This window comes from Sebastes umbrosus, chromosome 23, assembly GCF_015220745.1.
Source record: "Sebastes umbrosus isolate fSebUmb1 chromosome 23, fSebUmb1.pri, whole genome shotgun sequence".
NCBI classification, from domain to species: Eukaryota; Metazoa; Chordata; class Actinopteri; order Perciformes; family Sebastidae; genus Sebastes; species Sebastes umbrosus.
The window spans coordinates 1643078-1668646 of record NC_051291.1 but is presented as its reverse complement, the minus strand read 5'-3'; the positions used below and the strand labels follow the sequence as shown (position 1 = coordinate 1668646).

Sequence of the window (25569 nt, the reverse complement as noted above, 5' to 3'; positions counted from 1 at the left end):
AATTGATGCACCAAATGGGATATGGAAACACCTACAGTATGTCAAACAAATTCTGACTTAGCAAACATTTAATCACATGACTGATGACCTCTCTCCATTTTCTCTCGTAGATGGTTAGATGGCCAAGCTGACTTGTTCTGTTTCCAGTTCGCAGCCTCTTCTTCTTCTTCTTCTAGTCTGTTTACTGGTGGATTACAGCCATGTGTAGCCTATAGCACCATCTTCTGACCAGTTTATCCGCTCAATACACAAACAATCAATACACAAACCGAAATGTAAAAAGAAGTTGTGCTGCTGCTACTCGTCTCCTGGCTCTCATTTACAGCATATGTTGTGCATGCTTTCATTGGCGATGTTAAGCTGTGCAGACGTGATGACTTGGTCCTAAACGAGGTAGATTTTACAGAAAAATCAATCCGGTTCTTTTCAAACATGACGCCAACATATAAAACTGACTGAGCGTTTATGGATTAGAGAGCATGTTTCAATGAGGTTTATGTTTTCATCCATCTCCTTTCACGTCTTTTATGTGTGTTTTATCACAGTGTGTTGGATTCTAGTCTGCAATGCATTTCCTGCTCGGCTCTATAGACCGGCTGCTGCTGGTACTAAAACATAATAGTCCTCCACCGTTAATGTTTTACTCTGCTGAGACATTCTCAGCTATTAAACTCCACTGCAGCCTCTGGAAACATCGTGGCAACGTGTTTACATTGAGCCTGTTGCACGCCACCAAACAAACAACAAGATGGGTGAAAAATAGAGCTGCTTTTAACAGCGTTGGAGTGTTTAAGGGTGGATTTTCCCATCAGCCACAATGAGAGAGAGGGAAAGAGGGAGCGCCTGCGTGCACAGAATAAAAATGACGAACCACAGCTAACATCATAACGGCGATTATAAATCACTACAATTAGTCTTGATGATTTAAGGAACATATTTCTTACTGCACTATTTGTAACTTCTGTCAGCACCCTGACTAGTTTCATTTCAATCAGCGTGTTGCTGCAGCGGGACCAGAGGCCTGAGCAGCTTATAGCAGGACACGAGCGCAGCCGGTCGGGTAGAGGGCTGTTTCCGTCTTAGGGCCGACTGGAAAACATGCAGCATATCCTGATGTAACTGATGTAAACCAGGTACAGGGCAGGAGAACATGGCAGGAAGAGGAATACGCTTCCAGCTGATCCCAAGCCATTTGAATATATTAGCATGTATCATGAATAAAAGCACTTAACTGTGTGTCTATGGTGACGAATCACCGGGGCCCTGTTCTCCGCACTAGCTCCAAAAGTCCCTCAATCAACGCTGTTCGTGTCTCGTCCTAAAACTGTTAACGTCTTGTTTTTACCATACTTTTACTATGAAACAAGCGTTTTACCTGTTTTTGTTTGTCTAAACCTAAAGAAATTATAGTTCTGTTGCCTAAACCTAAAGAAGTTGTAGTTTTGTTGCCTAAACTTAAAGAAGTTATAGTTTTATTGCCTAAACCTAAAGAAGTTGTAGTTTTATTGCCTAAACCTAAAGAAGTTGTATTTTTGTTGTCTAAACTTAAAGAAGTTATAGTTTTATTGCCTAAACCTAAAGAAGTTGTAGTTTTATTGCCTAAACCTAAAGAAGTTGTATTTTTGTTGCCTAAACCGAAAGAAGTTGTAGTTTTGTCGCCTAAACCTAAAAAAGTTGTATTTTTGTTGCCTAAACCGAAAGAAGTTGTAGTTTTGTTGCCTAAACCTAAAGAAGTTATAGTTTTATTGCCTAAACCTAAAAAAGTTGTAGTTTTATTGCCTAAACCTAAAGAAGTTGTAGTTTTATTGCCTAAACCTAAAGAAGTTGTAGTTTTGTTGCCTAAACCTAAAGAAGCCTTTTTGTTTGTGTTCAAAACGTGGCATTTCATTCAGTTTTAGGTGTTTGAACGTGTTGCTTTTAAGTTTCACTTTTACAACCCAGTAGGTGTAGTAGGCTCCTACTGACCCTCGTCTATGGTGCGTATAGCGACTGATAACGTCTATTTAATGTCCTGATAACAGTCGAATCGGGTGCAATAAAGCAGGTTGCACCATTTCTCTGATAGTTATCCAGAGGGATCAATAACTGAAGAAGAAGAGGTTAAGGCAGGTTGAGAGAAAGTGGGTTTATTGATAAGTAGAAAACAATAGTTTATGTAGAAGAACTCCTGCAGTGTGTTGACCAGCACATATTGATTATCTATCAGTATGAGCGTGATGTTCTCCAGCGCATCAGGCCTCTGCGGGAGCTGCAACCTCGCTTCAGGCTGCGGTTTGGCCCTGAAACCTCTCTGAACCCGGCTGTTAGCGTGAACACAGCCCTCCCTCGCCTGCAGCAGCTGGCTGCATCGCTCCACCTGGGCCTCATTCTTCTTCTTCTTCTTCTTCTTCTGGGCTTATTGCCGCGGGGCAGAGCTGCAGTCGCTCCTTATGTTCACTTTGAATTGATAACTCGTCTCTTTAAGAATCACTTCACGTCTTCCTCTTCCTCCGTTCTCCCCCTCTTCCTCTCGCTTGTGGCTGATGGAGCTGCTGGAGTCGGACTCATCTGTCTTCATGTTGCACCGTCTCGCCAAAGACGCCGTAATATTCAGCTCTGTTCCTTACTATCTATTACCAGACCCCCCTGTGGTTTTGATCCTCGGCCTCTTTAATATGGGTTGGTGATTTTCACAATGTAAGGCTTGTCTAGATTTCACAGTTACTGTTCAACTCTCCAGATACATGCAGGCGAGAAGCTAGGATGTAATGTAAATGCATTAGCAGCTGTATTTCTAAGATTCCCTCAGGCTTCTTGCCTCCAGCTTCACGGTAAACTTTAGGAGAAAGAGTTTCTTCTAAATGCATTTGGGAGAAAAAAAAAATCACACCCAGGAGATTTAGCAGTGAATTTATTCATTAATATTCTGGGTGTGAAGAACAGCTGAAGGTGACCTTCTGTTGAATATGTACGAATATCGAGTATCTAGATATCAGAGTCTCATCCGCACAATTAAATACTGTGTGAACAATGTGACCTCTGCTTTGAGGAAATGATTGCAGGCAGAGGATTATTAAAGATAATCAGGATATCATTAACTCGCTAATTAAAAAAATAGGGACATTTCAGAGATTTCATTTGATACTTCTGGTCCAATACATGATGCATCACCCTACAATACGCACATGTTTTAATGCAATCTGTCCTAAAAGACGTGGACAGGGTACTTTGAGTGCACTGCATTTTGCCGTACTACCCAGTGTGAACGCACTTATGCACTCAAAGTAGTAAGTGTAAGTACAGAAGTACGCGGATTGGAACACACTGACTGTCTAGGGACAAACTTTGAGGAATCCTGACCTGCACTATCCAGTATCCGGCTTTTTATTTCACAGTCACAAGTTACTGTATTGATTTCAAGTCACTGAATCGTATCGCTCGAGATGAGCCAAATATTGTCCTTGAATCGTATCGGAACCATGGAAATCGTATCGTATCGTATCGTTGTAAAATCGATCGTTACACCCCTACTCCTGGCTGATGGTCTGACCTGAGATTTTTTTTGTCAAACTACTATTTCCATGTTAAAGAAATAACCTTCACTCTCAAATCCTCACCTGCTTAGAATGTTATCAGCCGATTAAATGCACGTTATCAGCGGTTATCAGCCATAGATATGAGTTAGAAGGGTAAAGCATTATGCTTAATCGGTGTTACGATTATGAAGGGGTTCTTTAAGGGGTCCCTGTCCCCAAAATGTTTGAGAACCCCTGATCTACCACCGTCATCGTCAAACTCCCAATTTATTCAATACTCGTATTCTAGTATGTTGTGCTAATTAGCAAATGTTAAATGCTGTAACTCTGATAAACCACTTTACAATAAAGCACATACATAAAGGCTTTCTAAGGTGTTATTAATCACCATTAATGTTAAATAACTACTTAATATTAAACAGGCTGTGCTGGTGGAAGGTAAAGACCAAACTAAAGGATCCTTCGTTTAAATAAGTCACAACCTGGCAACCCAAAAGTTCCTTTTATTCATGCGGCTAATTGTATGACTTAACCCTGTAAAGTGTTGTGTTTTCTCAACCAGAGTTTACGACCCTCCTCTTAAGGTTTTAGGAGTACATCCAGTTGCTAAGCAGCACCAACGTCTGATATTTAGCCTACAGTCTACATATTCTTTATTCAAGTTAATGTGATAATTGCTCTCCAATCATGTGAACGCAGCCAGCCTCCACATGTTTTCATCTTTACTGCTCAATATCTCTCCTTCCTTTAAGGGCTATAAACCACCATGAATTACTCACGACCGCCGCTCATCAACTCAGAGCCATTCTCCAACTTTAGATGTTTTATGTATGACACCCCGACGAGCAGGCAGAGAGGACCAGGGGTAGACAGAGATCAATTTACTCTGCAGTTTGTTGTGAATTAAGTGGCTTTGTTGCTGCCGTGCACGGACTGATATTTCTCCCAGCATGCCTTCTGTGTGTCTTCCCTGCCCGGCCTGCGACGGTTCTCGGCTGACAGCTCGTCTTGTCAGCTCGCCGTCAAAGCCCCGAGGATCAGATATACCTCCGTCTGATCCCGGCACACATTTTTCTTCTCCTTCACTTGGCTTCGTGTTGACTTCCATTCACACTTTTTATTGCGAGGGTGGAGCGTCGGGAGGCGGAGGAGGGTGTGAGACACGCAAGACTCCCACAGCGCGTGTGAGGAGGAGGTTCAGTGAGTTCATTCTGATCTCTCCAGTCTGCCCGTCTGTATCCAGGCAGAAGTCTCTCCTCCTCTCAGCATCCTCATGACTCCCCCCCCGCCCTCCTGCAGCGTCTGCGTCCCGTTGGTCTCGTGGTGTTTGTGGCGTCTGCTTCGGTGCCCCAGTCAAGTCGGCGCTTCTCATGTGACTGCGTCTCTTCCACGCTTGGCCACCTTCAGACTGAATCGGCCTACGGTTGACCGCATTTCACCGCTGGTCCATTTCCACTCAGTCAGATTGTATATATGTGTGTGCGTGTGTGCGTGCGTGTGTGTGTGTGTGTGTGTGTGTGTGCCCCGGGGGAGGGGTGGACTATAAACAGTCACTTGTTGACTTCCTGTCATCCATCAAAGCCTTGAGCTCCATGAAGTCCACGTAGCCTCCGTCTCCCTCCGCCTACTGAAACCATTATTACATTACAAACTTCTGATATGAATATGATAAGATATAATATAAGTTGTTCTGATCATTAATAAGAAATAAAAATGAATTCATAAATGGTCTCTAGGTCTCTAGTCTGATCCATCCATCCCCTGAATGCTCTAGGTCTCTAGTCTGATCCATCCATCCTCTGAATGCTCTAGGTCTCTAGTCTGATCCATCCATCCTCTGAATGCTCTAGGTCTCTAGTTTGATCCATCCATCCTCTGAATGCTCTAGGTCTCTAGTTTGATCCATCCATCCTCTGAATGCTCTAGGTCTCTAGTCTGATCCATCCATCCTCTGAATGCTCTAGGTCTCTAGTCTGATCCATCCATCCTCTGAATGCTCTAGGTCTCTAGTCTGATCCATCCATCCTCTGAATGCTCTAGGTCTCTAGTTTGATCCATCCATCCTCTGAATGCTCTAGGTCTCTAGTTTGAGCCATCCATCCTCTGAATGCTCTAGGTCTCTAGTTTGATCCATCCATCCTCTGAATGCTCTGGGTCTCTAGTTTGAGCCATCCATCCTCTGAATGCTCTAGGTCTCTAGTTTGATCCATCCATCCTCTGAATGCTCTGGGTCTCTAGTTTGAGCCATCCATCCTCTGAATGCTCTGGGTCTCTAGTTTGAGCCATCCATCCTCTGAATGCTCTAGGTCTCTAGTTTGTGGCTGTAAAGTTTGCCAGTTTTTCCTCACCAAAATGTAGCTTCACTTCGTAGTGTTATTTAGCGTTCTTCTTGACAAGCTCTTCGCTTTAGCTTGAAAATTGAGCCCACTACGACCTCTGAAAGACAGAATAGCGTCCGAGCCCACCAGCTTTTTTGTATCATGGAGTTTCTAAACCAATAAAATGTCCCTAATCTCAACAAAATCACTTTTATTCTCACACGATGGTCTAAATCCTGGCATGAAAATCTTCAGATTTGAAGCCGTCGGCTGACCTGTAGTTTGTACACGTTTCCACTATCAGTCTGACTCATGCTTTACTAAGAGTTTCCAGTCAGACGTGCACGCTGCTTAGCAACCAACCACGTGTTGTTGGTGTCATAGCGGAGCCACAAAGTGAGCGTCTGTAGTCTTGGTTCCCATCTTAACGCTACTGGCTATGAATTCCTTTCCTTTTTAGTGAAGGGGAATGTTGAGTCAGGCAGTGAGAGGGCAGCCGTGACTCAGGGGTCCTGAGACGCTGTGAATAAGCAGATGTGGAAGTGGGGAGGTGATGTCATCGACACAGGCTCACAGAGGATTACAGTAAAAGGAACAGATCACCCAAATTATAAATACATATGTTGTCATGTAGCTCTAGATGTATCGAGCCTCACCGAGAGTTTTGGTTTTCCGGGTTCTGAGGTGTCTCTGAGATTTATGACTCTGTCTTCGTCCCATGCACGTTCTCACTCCCAACTCGTCAAGCTTGGTGTGGAGTTCGGGGTGGATGGATAGGTCAAACAAACACAGGATCGGGTTAACTTTGACAGCCCTAATTCCTATATTAACATCCATCCATCCATTTTCTTCCACTTATCAGGGGCCTGGTCGCGGGGGCAGCAGGCTTAGCAGGGAATTCCCTGTACGTCCCTCTCCTGAGCAGTGTTTTCCAGCTCTTCCTGGGCGATCCCAAGGCGTTCCCAGACCAGACCAGATACAGTATATAATCTCTCCAGCGTGTTCTGAGTCTATCCCGAGGATAGACCACCTTACCAGTTGGACGTGCCCGGAAAAAACCCTCCAAAGGGAGGCGTCCAGGAGGATCCTGATCAGATGTTGAACAACCTCAGCTGGTCCCTTTTCGACGCGAAGGAGCAGCGTCTCTACTCCGGATGTCTGAGCTCCTCACCCTCTCTCTAAGGCTGAGCCCAGACACCCTACCGAGGAAGCTCATTTCGGCCGCTTGTATCCGTGATCTCGTTCTTTCGGTCGCTACCCAAAGCTCCCTACCATAGGTGAGAGTTGGAACGTAGATGGACCGGTAAATCGAGAGATCTTTGCCTTCCGGCTCAGCTCCCTCTTCACCACAACGGTCCGGTGCAGCGCCCGCATAACTGCAGACGCCGCACCAAACCGCCTGTCCATCTCCCGCTCCTTCATTCCCTCACTGGTGATCGAGACCTCGAGATACTTGAACTCCCTCGCTTGGGGCAAAGACTCAATCCCAACCCGGAGGGAGCAATCCATCGGTTTCCGGCAGAGCACCACGGCTTCAGATCAGGCCTATATTAACATACCGCTGTGAATCAGTTAACCTACACGGCCAGTTTAGACGACCTCTAATGAGTCAACATGAATTAAAAGAGATGAAAAGACAAATAGAGACAGAAAGAGAGGGCTTCTTTTCCTCCGTTGTGGTCTTCCTTGGCTCACCATCTCCCCGCAGATTGCTCTTCATAACCTCGCAGCATAATAATCGTATTAAACACCGAGTTATCGTTTTCCCTCGTCAGGCATTAATTATTGAGCTAATTAATGGAAGAAGCCTTGAAGCTGTGAATGTATTATTTATTTATTCCCTCCCAGAAACAACATTTATCTCATAGATTCTAACACAATAATGACTTTAATATTTATTAAACATGTTTTTCAGGATCCATAAATTACTCTCTGTAGCGCCTGCATTGCATTCTGGTCTATATTGAGGATTGAGCCGGCGGTGAAATGAGGATAATGAAAACACACACACAGGACTGGGCTGAGGTTTCATACTGTAGCATACACCCGGTACATGTCAGCGGCGAGCAGAGCGATGCAGAGGTTGTCTGAGTGGATGTGAGCTCCTCCACCGGTCTGCCTCCTCCTCTTGACCTGCTCTCTGTGTGTGTGTGTGTGTGTGTGTGTGTGTGTGTGTGCCGTGGTGCTTTCTGCTCCAGTGTGCTCGGTGACGGCTCTGATGTGTTTAAGGAGGCCTGAAAAGGCCCCGTTCACTCTTTCTTGTATTATGATGTCGACGTTTTAGAAGCTGTCAAGTGCTATCTTTGTCTTTCTGTTGCTGCTTCTGCATTCTGTTTGTGCTTCAGCTCCTCCGCTGTTATCACACGCTCTCCGAGTTAGAATCACTTCGTTTACCAGCTAGTTGGTGATATACAGTAGGGGTGCAGAAACATATTGACAGCTAACATGGTATGCATGCTGGTAGACACAGAATACAACCGCAGGAGCTCACAGTCAGTGTAGGATGTACAGTAGCACGCTGTTTCCATTCACGTGTCCGTCCTTCCACCCGTCTTTCCGTCCGTCCTTGTTTCCAGAGCAGAACTTAAATTTGATATGATGGTTGACAGTGTGGTCTAGTTGTGCCTTTTGGGGGTTAGAAGATTTTGCCTTGTTTGTATCTGACCCACGTGATCGTGAGCCAGGAGGTGCAGGGCCATGCCTCTGAAGAAGTCAGGTGACGCAGTATAAAGAGCGACAAAGCATCTGCATCGGGAGTGGAGTGATCGGGGTGGATGGACGGAGCAAACGAACACTGAACTTTCACCCAGGAGGCCGCTGTTATCGTCCTGAAACCAAGTCAATGTTGATTGATCAAATATGAATCAATATTCTGTTACGTTAATGCCTATTTCTCTCCTCGGATGTTTTCAGAATCATCTTGTAGTGCACGGTTTAGCTGTAAAATGAGAAAGATTGAGGAGCAGAAGTCTCTCAGAACACTTGAATTACAATTTGCTGAAAGGTTATTATGGAATTTTTGCTCCGTTCTTAGCGTCTGTCTCTTTAAGAACCCCTCCTGAAAACCCCCCACAAATATTGTCATTAGATTATTAAACTTGTTTCACGGTTACTGATAATAAGATATTCAATTCATATCTTTTTATATATCATTAAAATAGTGCAACATGTTGCAACCAAACGATCCTTTAGTTATCAGTGAAACAGTGAATCTGATAATATCGTCGTACTGACAGACTCTTCCTGCCGTCAGTGGAAGCCTGTCGGATTATAACGATACAGGCGGATGATAAAAGCTGAGCGGAGCAGAAATAGTAGTCAAGGAGTAATATCTGATCTTCCGTCTCCTCCCAACTGTCTCCGTCTCCGAGCCCGAGGTGAGGACTGTCGAGGCCCTAATTGCTTGTGTATTATCGTCATGTTAGTAATCATCATTAAGGGGATTAGACTGAGCACTCTAACCAGGAAGAGACACACGCCAGGCAGCCAATCATCACTGGGGACTTGATTGGTTTTCACACACACACACACACACACACACACACACACACACACACACACACACACACACGCACACAATCACTTCCTCCAAGTTCTTATTGAGCTTTGTTTAATGAAGTTGTGCCAACATCGCTAATCACCTGTATCTCTACTCCTCGGCTCCGCTTGCATTGTTCATTTAAATCCCAATTAGGCTGCAGCACTTCAGTTTTGTGTCGAATGATAACAACCCCACACACACACACACACACACACACACGCAGCCATAAAGAAGTGGTGCATGCCAGCGTTTAGACCCAATCAACCCTGTGTGTGTGTGTGTGTGTGTGTGTGTGAGTGTGTGAGTGTGTGTTGCGGGCTGCCCAGCGTGAAGTGGATCTCCGCCCTCTCTCCCACTGTGACGGTAAGATTAGCGACAAAATTAATCCTCCTCCAGCGGCCGGTAATCTTCTGCTGATAGATGGCGGCAGCAGATGTCGTGCCTGATTGCGGGGGCCGTACTGAGCATGTGCAGGAGCGGGCTCCTGCTGTGTATAGGGGCGCCTCGTGAGCAATCAAAACGCTGAGACGATATAATGCGGTGTAATATTTACTGAGTGCAGTGCTAGTGTTGCTCAATCAACAACTAACAAAAAAACAGACATTATGAGGTTTAGCAGATTGGTATTTACGGCACTGTACGGTGTTTGAGTGACTCTGTACAATCTCTGTTTGTCTCACTCCATATAATGTGTGTCTAATTAGGTCAGAGACTGTATTTATCAAACTGACAGAAGTGACATTTTGGACTGAAGTAAAAGATAAAGACTCAAAGTTAACATTATTAATGACGCAAATTACTTTTAATGGCACTAATTTCTTTAACGCATTAACACATCTTGGGATTTTTAGGTTTTAAAGCTAGAGTGAAGATACTGGTATCATATGAAACTAGAAAACCTGATGAATCCATCAGTACCAACCATGTCATACTAGCTTGTCATGAAGGAGGTTAAATAACGCTCCAAACTTATGCTACATTTTGGCGAGGAAATACTAGCGTGGCCATTCTCAAAGGGGTCCCTTGACCTCTGACCTCCAGATCAGTGAATGTAAATGGGTTCTATGGGTACCCACGAGTCTCCCCTTTACAGACATGCCCACTTTATGATAATCACATGCAGTTTGGGGCAAGTCATAGTCAAGTCAGCACACTGACACACTGACAGCTGTTGTTGCCTGTTGGGCTGCAGTTTGCCATGTTATGATTGGAGCATATTGTTTTATGCTAAATGCAGTACCTGTGAGGGTTTCTGGACAATATCTGTCATTGTTTTGTGTTGTTAATTGATTTACAATAATAAATATATACATACATTTGCATTAAAGCAGCATATTTCTCCACTCCCATGTTGATAAGAGGATTAAATACTTGACAGATCTCCCTTTAAGGTTCATTTAGAACAGATAAAACGTGTGATTAATTGGCGATTAATTGCTATTAACCACTTCAGAACGAATCTGTACGAGTGGTTCTTGCATGAGACTTATTGATCTGAAGATGAAATCTCTGAGTTTCTGTTCATAACTGTTTGCCATGTTATGATTGGAGCAGATTGTTTTATGCTAAACGCCGGACCTGTGAGAGTTTTATGGACTAGTATTTCTGCACATTACGTTCTCAAGTGTACCTTTCAGAACATCATAAATGCAGGTGATAAACTTTAATGAACGCCTTCGTCAGCAAACAGCACGGTCACAACCTTCGTTATAGAAAGGAAGGACACAAAAACACAAATGAAAGCGTAACACACACTTTATTCTGAGCTCTCTGTTTGTCGCTGCTGATGATTTACGACGTCAATTTCCTAGAATCTTGTTTGGCAGGAGCTCGTTTGGCTGTTGTTCTCTTCTGGATGTCACCGTGTTGTCTTCTTCCTCTCAAAGCCAACAAAGACATTTTCTTGGATGTTTTTAAGTGAATTGTGAAATCCGTCCGTGTCTGACCTTCTCGGTGCTCGATGCACAGCTTAATTTAGAGAGAAGCCGTGCTTCGGGAAGCAGGGCGAGAGCATTAAGTTTTACTAGGAAGCACTTTAAGTGTTCCCTCTGGTTCTTAGCGGATGACAGAGAGGTCTAGCTTGTTGTATTGAGCTGGAAGCTTCTGCAGCTTCTCTCCACCTGCTTTTAACAAAAAGGACTAATAAAGTCGCGTTTTGGAGCGTTTTCAGCAGCGGGATGATGGTGACAGGGAGGAGGAGGAGGAGAGGCAGAAGAGGAGGAGGAGGAGAGGCGGAGGGCTGTCAGTGTGACAGTATCCCTGCCAAGTCTGATAAAAGCAGAGTATGAAGGCTGTATAATGTGTGTGCTGTGTTTCTGTGGTGTGAGTGGATGTTTGAGCTGCTGGTGTTCAGGCTGGCAGGGACACCACTCAGAGCACTACAGGACGGAGGAGGACGGAGGGGGACGGAGAGGGACGGAGGGGGACGGAGGTCTTTAAATTTATGTCTCAATAACTCGGACGGCAATCAAGAGCTTCTAGCAAATTTAGTCTATTTTAAAGGCTGAAAATTATATTTTCTGAAGGAAATCTGTGTGTTCCCAACGGAACATCTGCACCGGAAACGTGTGAAACTCCAGATGTGATTATTTATTGCTTTTGAAACAATATAAAGAAGCTTTTTAAATGTTCATTCTTTGCTTTTTGAGATGCTGATTGAGAGTTACATTTGAAGCTATAGCACTGCAGGAGTCGAAGTGTCATTTGAAGTGCAAAAACGGGTTACAAGTATCCGGTTAAGTGGAAAAAACTGAAAGCAGTTGACACTGTACTGTATGTCGGTGGAAGATTGATTGCTGCGATGAGCAGCACAGGATTCAGGGGAAGTGAAAGTGAAGAAAACTGAACTGTTCAGTGTGTCATCACTGAAAACAGCTGAACGCTCATTTATGAGATGAAAGCAATTTAAGTTGAAGAGTAAGAGATAAAAGCAGTTGAAGTGTCAGTTGAACAGTAAGATAAAAGCAGTTGAAAATTAAGAGATAAAAGCATTTAAACTGTCAGTTGAAAAGCAGTTCAAGTGTCAGTTAATGAGTAAGAGATAAAAGCAGTTGAACTGTCAGTTGAAGAGTAAGAGATAAAAGCAGTTAAACTGTCAGTTGAAGAGTAAGAGATAAAAGCAGTTAAACTGTCAGTTGAAGAGTAAGAGATAAAAGCAGTTGAAGTGTCAGTTGAAGAGTAAGAGATAAAAGCAGTTGAACTGTCCAACATAAATTTGTCACAGATAAGAAAAGCCACAGTGTGTTAAAATGCAGTTCTTCTAATGACCACTAGTAACCAAATGTACAGTAGTCTACAGGGTTCAGCTCTGTACTTTAAATGCACATTAACTTCACCACTTCGTGTCTCCAGTAACTTTCTCTGGAAGTGAAAGGGCAGTGCAGATAAATGTTTCTTCTCCAAAGACACGTGGTCTTGCATTATTGAATATGCTGTTTCTGGCTGTGGCATCAAAAATGTTAATTTTTCACAAGAATGAGTATGAAGGTAACGTTCAAAGCTGACAGTCTGTGAGTCCACAACACCGTCCTCACACGGTATAAATGAATACTCGAGGCTATTAGCTCCTCATCATGAGAGTGTGTGTTTGTACTTTGCAGCAGCACACGGTCGATACCTGTCAGCACTGAGGAAATGAAAAGGTTCTGCTTTCCCATGACCTTACCTGGTATTCCAGACCTGAGGAATCCAGCCAGGGGGGGTAACAGGTGACAGGATGGTGAGCTGTTTCCATGGTTACGGCTCAGTTCCCACCAACCGATGAGCCAGGTGTTGGCGGGGGGGAACTACAGGGTGACCTTATGTCCCCCGTTAACTATGTGTGGGCGTTCTCTGGTGGTTACACACACCGGGCTGTGTAAGCTGGTTTGCAGCTCCGTCGTACAGCTCTCAGTGTGTGTTTGTGTTTGTGGGATGAAGTCAGTCAAAGGCAGCAGACAGACCACAGACGGGATTACTGACAGATTAAACAGTTCAGCCACTATCTGCTCGCTGTCTGTGTGTGTGTGTGTGTGTGTGTGATGTGTGTGTTTGTGTACCTGGAGGCATCAGAGCAGACCAGAGCTCAGCGATAAGGCCTGTGTGGACGGATTTAAATTGCTGGTACGTCAGTGTGTGTGTGAAGTTATGCACCATGTGAGGACAAAGGGATTTAGAAAGATGAGCTTTTTTCTGTTTTCTCCAGGGGTGGTCACATCAGCATAAACCTACACACACATTAGTTTCACTTTGAAATTGGTTGAAAACAGCCAGAAGGATGAGGAGGATTTGGAGAAGGGTCCAACTGCAGAGTTCTTTACTCGGGCCCGCCGCCGCCTCCGCCGGATCCTAACTCGGTACCACATTAGGAAAAAGCAAGTGCACGAATGAAATTGTGCGAGAGAGAGGATGAGATAGCGTTCGTTAATTTTTAAGCCTTTATGTGTCTTAAAACAGGCGGTTGCTAAAACAACAAGGTTACTAAACGTCATCACTTTGTGTCTCTTTGTAGTCACTTTGTGTCTCCTTGTGGTCATTTTGCATCTCCTTGTTGTCACTTTGCATCTCTTTGTAGTCACTTTGTGTCTCCTTGTGGTCACTTTGTGTCTCCTTGTGGTCATTTTGTGTCTCTTTGTCGTCACTTTGTGTCTCTTTGTCACCACTTTGTGTCTCTTTGTGGTCACTTTGCGTCTCTTTGTAGTCCAAGATTTCTTGGACATAATTTGGGGCTTTTCAAAAAGTGGTAAACAGTAAAATAATCTACGTGCATTACAGTGGTTTTGTGCTCATTTGCTTACAGCGAAGCCTCCTTTTTCATTGCACTGAATCTAACCTGAGCGTCCCCTTGTGGGAAGGGCAGACGGACGGACGACTGGAAGTATTGAATCTGCTGGTGTTCACACTCAGCACAGACAAGCTTTCAACCTGATTCACTTTGGCATCCGTCGTCATTAGCAGCAGCCGTCTCACTGGTGGCTAGCAGATAAATATCACCGCAGCTCTGTGACCCACCATCCTCATTACCTCGAGCTCCACCTCCAGCCTGTGTCCACAGCAATCAGTAATCACCGCTGCTCTGCTGATTCAGCCTGCAGGGAGTGGAAGCGTGCACGTGTTTGTGCTTTTCAGTGTGAGCGAGCCCTAAAAAGCAGATATTCCATGATTGCATTATTGCTTTCCCGTCTTCACAGAACGCAGTAATTGCCTGTTTACATCGGCCACAGTAGGACGGAGTGTTGACCTGCATTACTAAATACCAGCTTTAGCAACAAGGTTATCAATCACGCTCTACGTCTGTGTGTGTGTGCGTGCATGAATAATCGTGCATGTACTGGTGTGTGTGTTGAAGGTGTAAAGGCATCCCTCGCCTCTCTCTCTCTCCTCCCGTCGGTGTGTGAAGGTCACGGCTGTCTGTTGGGGCTCGTTACACTAACAAGCGCTCAGCTCGCTCCCCAGGGCTCCGTCAGTGGATGTGGTCGAGCCAATAGAAGGATTACAGTTCACATACAGGGATATCGGCTATATCAGCGCCAACCTCAGCACACTTCAATATTTAACCAGGATTTTTAAAAAATCAACAGCTCTCTGAGAGATCGTCTTCTCTTCTTTGATGTTCCTCTGACGTGAGATGAGAGTGAGAGCAGACCAGCCCTTATTGATTTTAGAAAGAAGGGAGATCTGGCCGCTGCTGCTGCAGCAAAAAGAGGATATAATGGATGAAAATACTGACAGTCACAAACAACATCCTCATTATGCAGATACTGAGTGTGCGCCGGTCTAGAGAGCAGAGACAGATTTACATGTTTGTAGTCAACAGATCTGTAAATTTACAGTTCGGTGCACGAGCAGGTGTGTAGATGAGCTGATGTGGATTCTGGCTTTATCAGCTTTTCACAGCGGATGAGCAAACTCTGATGCTATACTGAGACTTACCCCCGCTGCACACTGGAAGTATAGAGGCAAACGTATACAGAACTACGTCCAACAGTGCAAATGTGTATGATTGACTGCTGACCCGGACGGGTTATGAGACAGAGACAGAGACAGCCGCCCCCCCAGACACCCTCCTACAAGACACCCAGAGCGAGAGCTAAACTAAACACTCGTTTTAGTCGTTTTGGTTGTTTTACTTCTCTTTGTGGTCGTTCTTCCTCTTTTTATGGTTGTTTTACCTCTCTTTGTGGTCATTTTGGGTCTCTTTTATGATTGTTTTATGTCTTGTTGTCGTTTTGCATCTCATTGTAGTCGTTTTGCGCCTCTTTGTAGTCGTTTTGCATCTCATTGTAGTAGTTTTGCGCCTCTTCGTAGTCGTTTTGCATCTCATTGTAGTCGTTTTGCGTTTCCTTGTAGTCGTTTTGCGCCTCTTTGTAGTCGTTTTGCATCTATTTGTAGTTGTTTTGGGTCTCTTTGTGGTCATTTTGGGTCTCTTTTATGATTGTTTTATGTCTCGTTGTCGCTTTGCATCTCTTTGTAGTCGTTTTGCATTTCTTTGTAGTTGTTTTACGCCTTTTTTGTAGTCATTTTGCATATTATTGTAGTTGTTTTGCGTCTCTTTGTGGTTGTTTTGGGTCTCTTTGTGGTTGTTTTGCATCTCTTTTATGATTGTTTTATGTCTCTTTGTGGTCGTTTTGGTTGTTTTATTTCTCTTTGTGATTGTTTCATTACTTATTTTGTCTCTATTTTTTTAGTCCAGAACTCAAAGATACTCAACTTACACAATGATATAAAACCGAGAAAAGTAGCAGATCCTCACATTTTTGGGGTAAATTTTGGGTTAATTTGGCAGTAATTCCAAAGAAATTTCAAATATTTACTAATATCACCATAAAATGTGCGGACCTGTAAAATGACGCGTTACTGTTGTTCACATTGTCGTCTAGTTGATTCCTTGTGATGTGAACCAGTAAGGTTTTACTGATGGCGATGCTGCTCTGTGTAGAAAGGTATCCGGTGTGGACGTGCATCACTCTCATCATTAGCTCTCCTGATGGCAGTAGCACATGTTCATCCATTAACATGAGGCCGGTGACGGGCGGGAATAAACCGCCATTAAAACCCTCGGCTTTTCTCGTTAGCGGTTCAATTTCTTCCCTGTCGATCCTGCGCCGTCCTTCAGCGCTTTTCCATCCGGAGTAATTGGAGAGAGTGTGTGTTGGCGGGGGCGGAGTGTAGCACTGGCTGCTTCCCACTGAGCCGCTGCCAGCGGCTACCGCTCTGTATCGAGTTGTGTAAAGAGCTGAGATCCAGCCAAACAAACGCTGAACTGTGGCTTCGCCCTTGGCATATAGTCACTGCTCTCATTATTTATCCCCGTAGCTCTCTGCCTCCTTCTCGCAGCAGTCGGTCGTTTTAAAGCGATGCATTTCCCAAAGTGGCGTCCTTGAGGATGGGTCTCCGCTGCTAAAAAACAAGAGAGTAGTCAGGTCTCACTCACATCAATCACAAGAGAACAGTGATGGAGCGACGCTTCTGATCATTGGCTTCTACTCTCCACCGACAAAAATGTTCTCAGGCTCTTTAGCAACAAACCCTGATCAAACTATATGAGGGTTGGTATATCTGAATATTTCTGCATAGTGGGGTCCCTAAACAGTCTTTGAATTCCATAAATTGTGTCTCACTGTAAAGCTGAGACTCTGGTGGATCCAATGAGCCCAACTGTATTCATGTGATGATGTTAGTCCCCATAGGAGACATTTCATTGACCTCACTGTATAAAATGACCTGTGGTGACCTCTAGGATAATCACAGCCTCATGAAACTTTACAGCCACAAACTAGAGACCTAGAGCATTCAGAGGATGGATGGATCAAACTAGAGACCTAGAGCATTCAGAGGATGGATGGATCAAACTAGAGACCTAGAGCATTCAGAGGATGGATGGATCAAACTAGAGACCTAGAGCATTCAGAGGATGGATGGATCAGACTAGAGACCTAGAGCATTCAGAGGATGAATGGATCAAACTAGAGACCTAGAGCATTCAGAGGATGGATGGATCAAACTAGAGACCTAGAGCATTCAGAGGATGGATGGATCAAACTAGAGACCTAGAGCATTCAGAGGATGGATGGATCAAACTAGAGACCTAGAGCATTCAGAGGATGGATGGATCAGACTTGAGACCTAGAGCATTCAGAGGATGGATGGCTTTACTAGCTAGATTGACAATAAAGGGGTTTCTGAGCAGTTTACACAACAGAAGCACTCGCCAGCCAATCGCCGAAAAATGCAATTCTTGCAGAAATCTCGAGAAAATGTCAAAAGTTTTTGATTCCAAATCACAGCATGTCTTTTTCTATGGTGTTCCTCAAGGTCTTGGTGTCTTAATGTGGTATTTTGGAGGGATTATTGATCATTTTTATCAATTCTCCAGTGGTAAAAAATTGTTAAATTTAGCACCAAATCTGTGTAACAAATGGTATCAACCAAAAATTACTGCAACCACCCTTATGCACTTTCACAATATTTTTTAATTAATTCATTTCTGATTTATAGAACAACTTGACACAGCATCTCAACTTAATCTTCAGGTTCCAGCTTTCAGATGATGTTCACCACTTCTATGTGACATCTACTGTTGACCTGCTATCTCCCCCTAAAGACCCCCTGAGCCCCCTAAAAAAAAAGACAAAACACGGTCTAAATGGGTCTAAAAGAGTCTAAAAGACTCAGTGTTCCTCAGCAACAAATGTCTTAACTGATTCCTCTAAACTAGTTTGTTGTCCATGTTTCGATCGGGCTGGTTGGTGGTTTGAGTGATCCTCAGTTCTTAGTGGTGTCTCCTCTGTGTTTTGCAGTCATGCGGAGGAACCCTTTCGTGGTGGACGGCTGCTGTAGGAAAGGGTCTCGCAACGCCCTGCAGGAGCTCTACAACCCCACACAGGTAGGACGATGCTAACTCTCTTTACCCTCGTCTGTCTCTTCCTATTTGTACTCTCGTCCAGCTGCCAGAGGTCTGACCCGATAATCCCTCTGAGGCGATGACCCCAGCTGACTTTAGTTTAGCATTTGTTGTGTATGCATGCCTTTGCTTCCCTGTTCCTAAACATGGCTTGTTGCTTCGTCCTGAATGTCAACCCACTTTGACCTCCCCATGAAAACTCCAGGGGGACAGCATTAGCATAACGTCTGTCCGTCTCCCGTCCGGTAGTCAGGGAACGAACGTTACAGGCCTGAGGCGATAAAAGCCGTCTTCAGGCTTTCAGGACAAAGACGGACAGCAAAAGGGACCGAGGTTTTTTGCTGAAGTCTAACAACTTACCTCTCTCAAGGACAGAGAGGAAGCTGGTAAAATAAAGTGTTGAGCATCAACGAGTAGTGTTCCTCACTTGTCTCTGTGAAGAGCAGGACTATTATTGCGCTGTCAGTGTCTGTTCCAGCCGGCGAAGCCTCACATCATTTAGCATTCCACGATCGAGATATAAAGAAGCTTCACGAGAACATGACACCTGCCTCTGACTACGGGATTGTCAGCATGAAATTAATGCATATTATGGGTTGTATTTTTAATGGCTTTTCTGTTTTACTGTGCAGTTTACAGTGAGGAGAGACAGGGAGGGTGGAGACGGTGACTAAGGTCTTAGCCTGCTGAGCCAGCAAAACGCCCTCCGTTTATGGTTCCTATTAAAGTTGCACACGGCGAGATTAAAGTAAAAAGACACCCATATTAACAACAAGTCACAGATGTTCCACAGTAATCCCCAGTATAATACCTATAATATATTCATTCTAATTCTTTAAAAAGTTCTTAAAAATTGTATGGTATGGAGGATGAAACCTAACAAAAATAAATAAATAAATAAATAAATGGCTTGATGAATAAATAAATATGTAATTAAATGTAGCAAAAATAATATGATCAATAAATTTGGCCAGAAATGATGGGAAAAGTCTCCCATCCACAGTATATAATATATTCATCCTAATTCTTTAAAAACTTTCTTAAAAACTGTATTTTATGGAGGATGAAACCTGCCAAAAATAAATGAATAAATAAATAAATAAATGACTCGATGAATAAATAAATATGAATAAATATATTAATTGTAGCAAATATAATATGAATAATACATTTGGCCATTAATTAATTGATAAAATGTGACATAAATTGATATTTCTGTTTTAATTGCTTCTTTATCTATCTTTGTATTAATTCCCTTATTTATTTACTGTATAATTCTCCCTTTGATGTATTTATTAATGTATTTTTGTAAATGTATTTCTTTTTGCATTCATTTTATTTATTAATACATTTTTGCATTTAGTATTTTATTTATTAATTTATTTTTTATTTATTTTTTATTTATTTTTAAATATATGTATTTATTTATGCATTTTTATTTATTTATTTATGCACGATTTTCACTTTGCATTTTACCCCTTAGTTATTTCCCCAAACTTATTTATTTTGGTATTCATTTCTTTACACATTTCTTCATGTGTCTCTGCCTGGCTGTCTCTTGTTCCGTCCTCATTGGATTGATGGTTTCACACAATTAAGCCAATTAACTACAGAGCTTGTGTGTGTTTTATGTTAATTACTGTTGACCACTTTCCAAAGTATCTGATACAGTTTAGGATGATTTCCTGCGTTCCGGACAGTTCCGGGTAGTTTTGAGGATAAAGAGAAGCTTTTTTGGCAGCAAACTCAGTTTAGACGCGGCTGCCAAAAAGTATTGCATTCATAAGCTGTATTTTAAGGAAATCAAAATTTGGAAGACAAATAGCAAATGTTGTTAAAAGGAAAATTCTACCTGAGTCATTGATCACCTTTAAGCCCCTCTGTGTGTCTGTGATCGCAGCTTTTTCTGATGACATCTAAAAAATGATCACCGTGTCGATCAGTGCAGTGTGTGTGTGGTTTTAGCCTATTGATTAACACAGGGAGGTGGAAGTACAGTATTGGCATGCATTTCTATTAGCGGCATATCTGAAAATAAAAACACATCCTCACTCCCGACTTTGGATACACGGCAGCTCGGTCAGCGGCTTCAATCTATGACGCTCTACGTAGCCCCTATGTCGTTGGTTTAGCACGTCTTTTCAAACTAAACTTCGAAACAACTTGGTTAGGTTTGGGGGGAAAAAAACGTCATTTGGGTTCAAATAAGTTACTTCGGCAGGTACAACGCTATTACAACCAATAGAACTACGAAAAAGCTCAAACTGCGAGCTTTCAAGCTACGTAAATAACACACAAGTTTCCTTTAAAAACGATGCTCTTTATTGGCGCAGTCCTCCGAGTGTCCTTGCATGCATCATGAGTTTTGAAAACAGTTCCCTGCTCGCAATGATAATGTAATTCTGACGGAAAAGCAAAGCGATTTAATGTTTGCTGTGATGGATTACCAATCTTAGGCAAGTGAACTGAAACCAATGGATGCCTTGAAGGAAGGGAATCAATTCATAATGCTCTAAAAAGGGGTTGGCGAGGATGAACAGTAAACACACAATGTGTTGAGTTTGTTCATGGAAAAACTACCAGAATACAACATGGTAGGGGTGAAGCCTGTACATATTGTGCAGAAGTTGGAGAAGAATAGTTTCTTCAGTAGCGGTGCAGTAAAGAGAAGAGTGAGACAGGAGGACGTTGCTGGAGGTGATGCTATCACAGTGATGGATAGGATAGTTTCTGCTCCTCTTCTGTTCTCTCATCACTGTCCTCCTCACTATCTATCACTGACTGTCTGCCTGCCGCTTTGCTCTGCAACTAACCCTGATCTGTCTCTTTCCTCCCACCTCCAACTGTCCTTTATTCCCTCTGCTCCGTCCCTTCTGTCCTCACTTTCCCCTCGCTCCTCACATTCTCTCTGTTGGTTTCTTTGTCTGTCATTCATCACCGTGGCGAGCACCTTTTAAAGGTATACAGGGAAGAGGGGGATCGGGGCTTTAAGTGGTTTTCTGGACTGCTAAGATTAGACCGGGTTGCACATGGACTCACAGTATACGAACACTTTTCCGTGGAGGATTTTTCCACACGTTCTCACTCATGTGAAGTCCCATTGATATATTTGTGTGTGCACAGGCGGGTGTTGCTGCAGCTAGAGTAAACGTTAGCAGGGTGCTTGGGGTCAGTGGTCAAGAAAGAGCTGTCGCTATGTGTGTGTGTGTGTATGAATGTTCTTCAGCTCTGACTTTGGGGGAAGCAATTTGAATTGTAGACCTTCAGAGTACGGACATTTTCTTTACTTCTTCACTGGTCGACTTTAGGTTTCAGACTTGGGTTTAGGCTCGAGGTAAAAGCTAATTAAGCGTGCCGTGTACGAGTTAAAGGAATACACAGAATATTTTGGGCTAAGTGCTTGTTAATGCAAGCTGTAAATGCAGGCATGACATATTGTAATCAGAATGCTATCTGATCAGAGGTGGTTCGCCTCATATTTTCATTAGCCGCGTTTCCGTTCAATTGTCAAGCAAATTTTAAGTGAACATTTGAAATGTTTCTTAAAGTTTGGTGCGTTTCCACCAACTGGTTTGGAGCGAATAAACTCTTAGTTTGGTCAGAAGAGTAGAAGAAGTAGAGGTAGCAAACCAGAAACAACACAAGTCTCCTCGGCCAACGATGAGAGAGAAATGGACACAGGTCTTCAGGAATTTGTTTTAATTGGGCAAGTTTTAATAGTTCTTTCATGTCAGCTAGTATCGGCCATGTTTCATGTTGTCTGGAGACGAAGACAAGCATTCGTATATATACATTCGTAATATCCAAAAAGACGCCGTCAGCTGAAACAGCTGATCAGTCATGCGAGTTAAATGTTCGCGACGTCAGAATTTATTCGGCAAAGGCGTTTCCATGATCTATTTAGTGCATCAACTCTTTTCCCACAAAGGCAAAAACCACCTCAAGGAAGTTTTATTGAAATTTGCCGTTTTCATACAGCTTTTCTAATGCGTACGTGTAAAAAGGTAACTCATACAGTTTGGCCACATCTATGGGAAAAAAAACTTAGGTCACCTAATTCTGCAAGCAGAGCTCATAGTACAACATGATTTAAGCTCTCTAGAATGTTTTACATTCAATTAATACATGTTCTGTGTTTTCCTTACAAATACGAACTTCACGTTGAGTAAATCTGGAGAAAACTAGAATTACCGCCTCACGGTTGTACGCCTCCGCCAACCAGTTAAGTGTCAGTTTACATCCATCACTTCATCATTTCATCCTATTAAGCATATGTGTGGGAAAGTGGTATAATTGGCATGTGAATGACTCCCGAAATCAAATCAGGTCATCCTTGAATCCGAGTGGACGTTTGTGCCAAATTTGAAAACATTCACTCAAGCCGTTTCTGAGATATCAAGTCCACGAGAATGGGATGGATGTGAGGTCACAGTGACCTTCGACCACCAAAATCTAATCATCTCATTCTTGAGTCCAAGTGTTCCAAATCTGAAGAAATCCCCTCCAGTTGTTCCTTAGATATCGAGTTCACAACAATGGACCGGATATACAGACAGACGGACAACTCGAAAGCATAACGCCTCCGGCCACGGATATTGCCGGCGCGGAGGCATAAAAAAACATTTTTGGAATCAAAGTCTTCAATCCGAGGCTTAACTTCCCACCAGCAGAAGGCTGTAAGTACAGTAGGCAGGGAGCAAAAGATGTCTTTGAGGCTTCCAAAAGCTCACAGAGATCCTCTTCTCTGCTATTTTTACTCCTGCGGTGTGTTTGCACTGCATTACAGTACTGAAGTGAACTCCGTGTCCTTGGGGGACCGACACTGGTTTCATTAATCAGAATTAAAATCAGACTGAGTTGATTTGCCAAATGCAATAAACCTCCAGTGGGGATGACTTGATGTGGCCACACACATAGTACCAGATACCATCTAAATACAGGGAAGGAAACTCGTTTCCTTGCACAGTAATAATCTTTCCTCCTCATGGAAATGTTTTTTTTTTTTCTTCTTCCAGAGGCATGTAGACACCATTATTAGCGAGCCAAAGCCCGGCTCACAGTTAAATGCTGATTCAGAGATCAAGACTGAGGCTGGTGAAAAGGATGTGCCGATCTGGGTTTGGAATCGGGATGAATGACTCAAAGCTAACATCAGCACTAATGGAGTGTCCCTGTAATGGAAGTATGTGTTCATAGTCTGTATGTGTGTGTGTGTGTGTGTGTGTGTATGGTTATGTATCTGTGAGGGGAAAACCTCAGCCCTCGACAAAAAGCCAGCGGGATTGTTCCATTGGGTTTTGGATTATTGCAGAAAATAATCTCTGTGGCAAACACATGTTTATGATTCTTACACATTTTGTTCCATAACATAATCTTCACAAATGAACACCACTTTATGATTTTTGACGTGTGAATGCAATCAGCAGAAGTAAAAAGCTAACGTTGGGCTATAAATGAACTACACCGCGGTCGCATGAGCGCGAGTATAAACACAACGAGGCTGTGACGGCGTGATGACGTTTAGTAGTTTCTTTTAGCCAATTGTTAGCAACCTCTTTTAAGACACATAGAATCTTCAAAATTGTGGGATATTTCTTGATGTATTTTATGTCGTATAACAAAACATTAAAATGTCTTCAGCTTGTGTTAACCACAGACCTTATTTCAGGCATCTAACTAAAAACCCATTGACTTCCAGACGAGGGAACAGGAAGTGCTAAATGCGAACTCATTTCCAAGTTTCAGGACTCTTCGTAGCACTCTATGAAAACCATGACTAAAAACAGACCTGGTAAATCAGAAATGTCAACTTAACAGTTGTAACAGCAGGGCCGGCGACGGACAAAATGCCAAACTCGAGGCTTCAAAACGGCACTCCCCAACCGACGGGTGACGTCACGGTGACTACGTCCACTTCTTTTATACGGTCTATGGTAGTATGGTATGTGAGGGAACATGGTCGACTCCGACTCAATGACCATAACTGCACATTATTCATGTTAGTGTGCTGGAAAAATGCAAACATGCTGCACATTCCTAAGATCATGACCCTCTGACACTCATTGCCCTTAAAGCCTATTTCTGTTTCGGTGTTGCATACGTAGTAGCGCCTATTTGAGGACAAGTAACCCTAAAAAGGGCAGAAGTGTCAGTCAAACAGACACTGTAAGATATACGACTGTGAGCATGCACGCAAGGGTATAAAAGTCACGAAACGGAGAGACTCAGGGCTCTCAGCCCTGAACATTTATGTTGATGGTTGTTTGCCCACTTGCAAGTGTTTATTAAACCTTTAAAAGACTCTCTCTTGATTTTCAAGTCCTTCTTTACAGAAATTGCCTCCACAGTTAGCTTCAAATTTATTGGGAGGAACGGTCAATAAAGAAACTCCAACACTCGGCCGACCAATCGTGTAACTTCATCACTCAGTCAGTCAGTCAATGACAGACTTTTGTGTTTGTAAGTCTGGCCCTCTGCAGTCCAGCCAAATACTACTTGACTGGAAATTTGAGCAGATATGAAGCAGTTCTCAGTGCTGGTTGGAAAACCAGCGGTTATAATTGGAAATGGTTTGAATTGAGCGTGCTCTGAATATTAATCATGTTGTGGAGGGTGGTCATTAAGTGTTTCTTAAATGGATGTATTCAGTGAAAGGAGGAAAGTGCCTGCTTGTGTCTGTGCCACTAGATAATACCTGTCTGGATTGTTTCACCAGCTGCAGATATCCTGCTAACCCAACAATCCCTCGGATTACATGAGTTGTGTGTGTGTGTGTGTGTGTGTTTTCTCACGCTTCCCCTCCTGTCCTCCCTGGAACCGGCACTCTGGGCCAGATTATGCAGGAACACAGCGGCAGACGCTGGCACAGACTTGAAAGAAACGTCGCACCTTTCACCCACAGCAAAGAAGCCGAAGCAGCTGTCTGAGTGCTCTGCTGTAAAACCATCAGAGAGCACAGCTATATACGCTGTGGCTACGGGTTTAAGACAAGTGTGTGTGTGTGTGTGTGTGTGTGTGTGTGTGTTAGTGTGTGTGTGGGAAGCTGGATAAGTCATTCTGGGTTTAAAGACAAAGGGATTTAGAGGAGGAGGCTGTACTCTTTTTTGTCTCTGTGTATCTCTGGAGGCTGCATATGAGCATGGCTGAAGAAAAGGGGGTGAAAGGAGAGAGACAAAGGGATTTAGAGGAGTTGTTTTGTTCTCGGAGAAGATAAACTGTGTAGAGAGAAGAGACATTATAGTACCGAAGGCCACAGAGAACACGGATAAATGAGATTTGAGTTTCCCCGTGATCAAATTGTGTCATGATCTTGAC

At 43.3% G+C, this 25569-nt stretch overlaps 1 protein-coding gene across 1 annotated transcript in view; it reads left to right on the top strand.

Annotated features, from left to right (window-relative positions):
* The window catches only part of chst11 (carbohydrate (chondroitin 4) sulfotransferase 11), a 79794-nt gene that overhangs the window by 37967 nt on the left and 16258 nt on the right, over positions 1-25569 (top strand). The window contains exon 2 of the mRNA XM_037760823.1: positions 18152-18237. Within this exon, the coding sequence (XP_037616751.1) occupies positions 18152-18237 (86 nt within the window). The remainder of the gene's footprint in view (positions 1-18151; positions 18238-25569) is intronic.